This window comes from Crinia signifera, chromosome 6 (assembly GCF_055691185.1).
Source record: "Crinia signifera chromosome 6, ASM5569118v1, whole genome shotgun sequence".
Classification (NCBI taxonomy): Eukaryota; Metazoa; Chordata; class Amphibia; order Anura; family Myobatrachidae; genus Crinia; species Crinia signifera.
In genome coordinates this window covers 231,229,290-231,236,315 of record NC_139222.1, presented here as the reverse complement: position 1 = coordinate 231,236,315, position 7,026 = coordinate 231,229,290, and the positions used below count along the sequence as shown (strand labels likewise).

The 7,026-nt window shown below is 44.2% G+C and overlaps 1 protein-coding gene across 1 annotated transcript; it reads left to right on the top strand.

Moving 5' to 3' along the window:
• Window positions 1–709: 709 nt before the first annotated feature.
• Window positions 710–4,133, top strand: DKK1 (dickkopf Wnt signaling pathway inhibitor 1). The gene is made up of 4 exons (XM_083145588.1): window positions 710–1,313; window positions 1,741–1,894; window positions 2,932–3,081; window positions 3,501–4,133. Exons 1-4 carry the CDS (start codon window positions 1,086–1,088, stop codon window positions 3,755–3,757), a joined length of 789 nt encoding a protein of 262 aa, XP_083001714.1. The 5' UTR covers window positions 710–1,085; the 3' UTR covers window positions 3,758–4,133.
• Window positions 4,134–7,026: the final 2,893 nt, after the last annotated feature.

Here is a 7,026-nt window from a genome sequence, read left to right as displayed (position 1 = left end):
ACTATAAACAAACTATAAACAAACAAACAAATTGGTATCTTTCAAACTATAAACAAACTATAAACAAACAAACATAAAAACGGGTTTCCAGAAGTATCAAAATTATCACAATATACAGTAAATGAAAATTGGAAATTCACATCAGTTTTATTAGTAAAAATTGATCAGAAGCATAAAATACCCCGATAGCTGTAGGAGGTTTAGTATCTTTTTTCGATGCTTGTAAATTGCGTGTACTGTCTACTACAATTTCATTAGGAAACGGCTGCTATATATTCCAATTATCTCAGACAGTAATGCAAATAGATGCTCACTGCAATATATAACAACTCATAAAACTGGAAAGAAGAGCTTACAGTCTAACGGTGGAAGAGACAGGGGGACATTAAAAGCAATGCTCAGCAATTAATACAAAAATTAATATTACGAACGATAGATAGATAGATAGATAGATAGATAGATAGATAGATAGATAGATAGATAGATAGATAGATAGATAGATAGGTAGATAGATATTAGCGAGAGAGGGGGGAGAGATAGAGAGAGAGAGAGAGAGAGAGAGAGAGAGAGAGAGAGAGAGAGAGAGAGAGAGCGCGATAGCAAGGTAGTGAAGTGACAGATGAGAGATGATGAAATGGATAGATGATAGATAGATAGATAGATAGATAGATAGATAGATAGATAGATAGATAGATAGATAGATAGAAAAACATATAGTTAAAACCAATTAGGTCAGCCATTTCCTCTAGTCTTATTTTGCAATTCTTCCTGCAGGCTGACCTGTGTGATCTTCAAAAAAAAAAAAAATTAATTGCTAATTACAATGATTGTGAAATCCCTGGCTGGCAGTCTCCTCTGTGATTTAGACATGGCTGGAGCGTCATAAATCCCAGGGCTTTGAAATCCCATCCTTTGCCTTTGTTGTCCTGTGTAAGGGGCGGGTGTACAAACAGGCTGAGGAGTATAAATAGGGCACCAGCTTCGGAGCATCCTCACAAAGTAGAATTGACAGAGGCTCATCTGCCGGCTACATCCCCTAGGAATTATCACCAGCAGTCTTCCTGTGTGACACCGCTCGTCTTACCATGCACCGTGCAGCGCTGAGGATGCTGATGTCCCTTCTCGCTCTGTGTGCTTACACTCTAATACCTGGAGCATCTTCATATGGCATTATGACTAACTCTAATTCCAACTCCATCAAGAATGTACCTGCAGCACCAGCTGGGCAACCTGTGGGCTTCTACCCAGTCAGTGTCAGCCCGGACTCTTTCTATGAAATGGCCAACAAATACCAGCCCTTTGATACTTACCCGGTGAGTACCCAGATTTACATCCAGTGAAAGCTGATAATATAGTGTATTATAATAATGGACATGTATAATAGACCCATTGATGTTATATCAGAACAGTAATATTGCAACATGCAAGGATGCAGCCCAAAAAAAAGTACTGGCATGTTGGGTGAGCAGATGACATGGGGCATTTACAGTATATAAACATTGTATTTGAATCAGATACAAATGAGTGGTGTATGGTCCATGGCTGCAGAATACGCTGCTCTGATTGGCTGGCTGTCATAGTTTTCATATTTCAATAGTTTTCATCCATGTGTAGACATAAGTGTAAGAACATATTGTAGACAGAAACAGCAGCAGCAGAATATGACTTGATATGTGACAGCTATACCGACATAGTGACATACTGACATACTGACATGACCTGTATGTATGTATCTCTCAGATGTATACTTGCGCAGAGGATGATGACTGCGCCCTGGATGAATTCTGCCATAGCACCAGGAATGGGAACAACATGGTGTGCCTGGCATGCAGGAAACGTAGGAAGCGCTGTCTCCGGGATGCCATGTGCTGCATTGGCAACTACTGTAGTAATGGTAAGTAATGGGCACGTCAATCTGCATGCATGCTGCTCAGCCTGGTAGTACAGTACAGTACAGTGCACAGTGCAGTGTACTGCTCAGCCTGGTAGTACAGTACAGTATAGTACAGTATAGTATACAGTACAGTGTACTGCTCAGCCTGGTAGTACAGTACAGTACGCTACGCAGTGCAGTGTACTGCTCAGCCTGGTAGTATAGTACAGTACACAGTGCAGTGTACTGCTCAGCCTGGTAGTATAGTACAGTACACAGTGCAGTGTACGGCTCAGCCTGGTAGTACAGTACAGTACACAGTGCAGTGTATTGCTCAGCCTGGTAGTACAGTACAGTACACTAGACGGTGCAGCGTAATGCTCAGGTCTATTTATATAATAGTTAAAGTTACGGAACCACTTATAGCATATTATTGCACATCATAATATTCTGCAGGAAAATGCAATGAGGTGTTTGTCCCCCAAAAATAAAAATAATAATAAATAAATAAATAAAACAAATTAAGACATGAATAAATAAATCTGGTGATGTTCCAGGACTGGAAGAGGCACACACTCATTTAGGATGGCCCGTTTGAAATGCAGACAAGCTCCTTAAGGCCAGTGTTGATGCTGCATTGTCCGCAGCTGTAAAACTAAGTGGATGCTTAGCCTAACAATGACATATTGTTCCGCATCTGAGGATTTGTACAAACTCTCTAATAGTAAAAGTCACTGGAAAGCTGGGATAGGGGGAGTTGCATAAGCAGTAAAGGGTCACTTACCATGACAATCCTGCCCAACACACAATTTGGAGTCAGCTTTGCTTCTCCTGGGGACCATGTGCACCCCCCGTGGTGACCCTGCTCCTTAGTGCACCATTATGTGCGCACATAAAACGCATTGTGTTGCACAGTGAGTGTAGTCTAGCAGGTGATTGCCCTGTCATGCCCAGGTGTCCTGTGTAATCATCTCCTTACTGATTGCATTGTCAGCCTACTAATGGGCACACTTCCCTCCCTGCCTGCCTGTGCTTACATGTGCCTTGTTCCATTACAGGAATCTGTGTGCCAGTGGAGCAGGATCGCTTCCCATATCAGCATGGGTACATGGAGGACTCCATAATGGCCACCTTCAATACAGACCAGGCAACAGTGGATACAAACACCAAATTCACCACATCGCCCTCTGGGGTGCAGCCATATAAAGGTAAATCGTCGCACCTTCCAAAAATGACATTTGTGTATTCTGCCCAACTCACAGAACAGCTGGCACTATGTGTAGGTTTAAGGGGTACTTACCCCATAGTAGTTCTAGTACCCCAATGTTGGCGCTGCCTGTCTCTGCATTACCGTTTGAGCTCAACCAATACATTAAAATCGTTACCTTCAGTTCCAAGCTGTCAAATTATTGGCATGATTGAGGGGGGCACAGATCCCACCCCCTATAGTGCTGAATGCATAGACATGTATAATGGCAGCATAAATATAGGGGTGCTCACCCCCAGAACTAGCTCCTATGTTTATCCTGGTTATAAGGACAGCTGTGGGGGTATATGGGGTAGAATGATTACTCCAGTGAGATATATGTATTTTAAATATGGATTTCCTCTCTCTCTCTCTACCCAGGTCGTGATGGCGATGTGTGTCTCCGGTCCTCAGACTGTGGAGCAGGGCTGTGCTGTGCTCGTCACTTCTGGTCAAAGATCTGCAAGCCTGTCCTTGAGGAAGGTCAAGTGTGCACCAAGCACAGGAGGAAGGGCACCCACGGGCTGGAGATCTTCCAGCGGTGTCACTGTGGAACAGGACTATCCTGCAAGTTACAGCGAGGAGAATTCACCACGGTGCCTAAAACCTTCAGACTTCACACCTGCCAGAGGCACTAATCAGAGACCCCCCTTTGGACTTTGCGCTGCACTTACCTCGGACAATGCTTGCAGCTGGGGCACCCTATGGATGTACCCGTCTAGACTGTACCCAGCGCAATGAGGAGCACCCTGGCTGCCCATCTCCCATCCAGGGTCACACGAATTGTTTCTTTTTACGGAACTGCACTTTATTCAGTGTTTGCAGTAAATTACTGTGTTGTAAATAGAATGCAACTCTTGGTTGTACATATTTATGAAAGGAGCTTCTATATTTGTTTCCCTTGTAAGTCTGTATACCCCTGCCCCCCTTCCCTTCCCTCCATGCCTTCTCTATGGTACCTATGACGTATGTTTTAGAATCTCTGCATTTTTATTTTAAATAAAATATGATGACAAATTATTTTTTCTCTGCTTGTTATTTTTCAGAACTTGTTTAACATTGTTGATGGAACAGTAATACATTTGGGTCTATTTACTAAGCATTGGAGAGATATATAACACTAATCTACCAGCTCCTCTCAAACACAGCCTGTAACCTGACAGCTGATTGCTTGGTACTTCATCTCTCTCCACTTTATAACTCTCCAAGGCTTAGTAAATTGACCCCTTAATTACTGACAACCTAATAGTCTGTCCTCAGTAATAACATTGTGCCCTCTAAGCTAAAATCTATTTTTTTTTGTTAATGTCAATGTACTAATACTTCCATAACCCGTACATTATATAACAATGCACAAATAATATAAATGACCTAAAATATTGATCATACACAATACCAATTTATTCCAATTGTATAGAAAGCTCGTCAAGTCCAAGCATTAAATCCAATCACCCCTATTGGTTGTAAGGACGAGTTTCTATCAGTCTATAGAGGAGACAGATGTGAATGCTATGATATTATAGGAACATTACATAACACCTAACACTTGTGTAGCAGTTCTAGAAGGACTACACCAGGCATGTCCAACGTTGGCCCTCCAGATGTTGTGAAACTACACATCCCAGCATGCTTTGCCACAGTTTTGCTATTAGAGAATGCTAAAACTTTTGCAAAGCATGCTGGGATGTGCAGTTTCAAAACATCTGGAGGGCCAACGTTGGACATGCCTGGACTACACCATCCTTTGCAGGGCGTGTTGAGATCTATACTTACAGATGTTAGGAGTAATGTAAGTTATGCTAGAGCAGAGTCTCTCCACCATAAAAAGGCATTGCTGGGATTTGTAGTCCCACAAAACTGGAGCCATATTTTATCTGAGACACAGAGGCTAAAGAGCCCAAAGGCCCAAAGCAAAAGTGGCTCCAATTCAAAGCAGAGTGACTTTCAAAGGACAGGATGTAAGGTGATGTGCCACTCAGTATTCTTATTATACAGGCTGTATACCCCCCTCCCCAATCCTTTTGTCACTGTCAGGAAGGGCATGTGCACTTGTTGTAGTCCCTCAGATCATCCCAGGCTGCTGCAGTCCCAGGGAGCACAATGGGGAAAGGGGAAACCAGCTCTTACACACAGGCTAACAAGATACTTCCTCTGCAGGACAGATACGAGGATACAGATCATTTGATCTGCTACGAGTGGCAGGGTGACATGCAAAACCTCAGTGAGTGCTCTATACCTGCAGGACTAGGGAAAGGGATTTCCTAAACACATTGACTCCATAGTACCCCAGGGCCAACAAGATGATCAAAAGCTGTAAATTACAGGGATTTACTTGGCTCATATAGTGTTGTGACCTGTAACTAATATGGAACTAAAAGTCCCAGCATGACCCAATCTAGGCTTATTAAACTAGTCTATTATAACCCATGTTTGAGCTAAGTATTTGAGATAAATGACAGCTCTGAACAAACGGCCCTGAGATACATATGGATGTAACTGCCACAGTGTATCATACTGCACATGGTTGTAACTGCCACAATGTATCATATGTACACTCTGATTTCTAGGCTACTTTGTTGCATTTTGAGTGATTCAATTGTTACTATTTTTACACATCTTGTAAAAACTCAACTAAACATTGTATTGGGACAATAATCGCTGGTTTTGCTGTAGATGTAGAACTACAGGTCCCAGCCTACACTCTGCCTAGTCGGTTTCTGTATTAATACAGTACATTGGGCTGTGGGGACTTATCACATCCCTAGAAATGCCTGATTTCTTGTTGATGTCATAAATTATCACCGTTATTAACCTTCTTATAGAGCCTGCTAGCAAGCTGTTTTATACTTATGCCCCTTTCAGACCGCACTTTTAAAACGGTAAATTGCCGTTTTTTTACCGTTTTAAAACGGTAATGTGTGCGGTCTGAAAGGTCCAGTCCCACTTAACCGGTTAGAAAATGCCGTTTTTTCTAACCGGTTAAAATGCAGGGTCCTACCCGTTTCTGAACCGGTATTTTAGCGCAAAAATCGGCTCAGAAACGGTATTTAGGACCCAGCCAATGAGCTGGGTCCTAAATTCAGCACAGTGAATACTTAATGAGCGCTCATTAAGTATTCACAGCACTGGAGCCCCCCCCCGCGCGTGTCGACACCCCCCGCGCGCGTGTCGACGCCCCCCGCGCGTGTCGACGCCCCCCGCGTGTCGACCCCCCCCCCGCGTGTCGGCGCCCCCCCCCCCCCCTGTCGACTTACCCCGTGCCGGTATCTCCGTTGTGGTTCCCGGCACTGCAGCTCAGTATGCTCGGAAAGCACTTATGAAAAAAGTGTCTTTCAGAAAATGGCTGCCCCCCATACGGAAGACAGTTTTTTTAAACAGGGTTTCCTATGGGGCAGCCATTTTCTGGAAGACACTTTTTTCATAAGTGCTTTCCGAGCATACTGAGCTGCAGTCCACAACGGAGGTACCGGCACGGGGTAAGTCGACACGGGGGGGGCGCCGACACGCGGGGTGGGGTGGGGGGGGCGTCGACACGCGCGGGGGGCGTCGACACGCGCGGGGGGGCGTCGACATGCTCTCGGTCGACACGCGAGGGGGGGGGGGGGAGCTGCACGGAGGGGAGGGCTGAAGGCTGCACTGGCTTTGACCCTGTATTTGGAAAGTTTCCAAAAACGGGTCTGCCAGTGTCAAAAAATCGGCACTTAAACGGTAATATACCGTTTAAGTGCTGCGGTGTGAAAGGGGTTTTATCTGGCAGACCCGTTTTTGGAAACGTTTCCAAATACAGGGTCAAAGCCAGTTATGCGGTCTGAAAGCAGCATCCGTGGCACATTTACTAATACCCCTTTCACATTGCAGCTGTAACACGGTATATTGCCGTTTTTTTAGTGCTTTAAAACGTTTCCAG

What these genes read in the sequence shown, in the direction of transcription:
- DKK1 (XM_083145588.1), top strand. Translation starts at nt 1,086, where the DNA reads ATGCACCGTGCAGCGCTGAGGATGCTGATGTCCCTTCTCGCTCTGTGT. An exon ending in TGGCAACTACTGTAGTAATG is followed by an intron (nt 1,895 to 2,931) that starts GTAAGTAATGGG and finishes GTTCCATTACAG; the next exon opens with GAATCTGTGTGCCAGTGGAG. An exon ending in TGGGGTGCAGCCATATAAAG is followed by an intron (nt 3,082 to 3,500) that starts GTAAATCGTCGC and finishes CTCTCTACCCAG; the next exon opens with GTCGTGATGGCGATGTGTGT.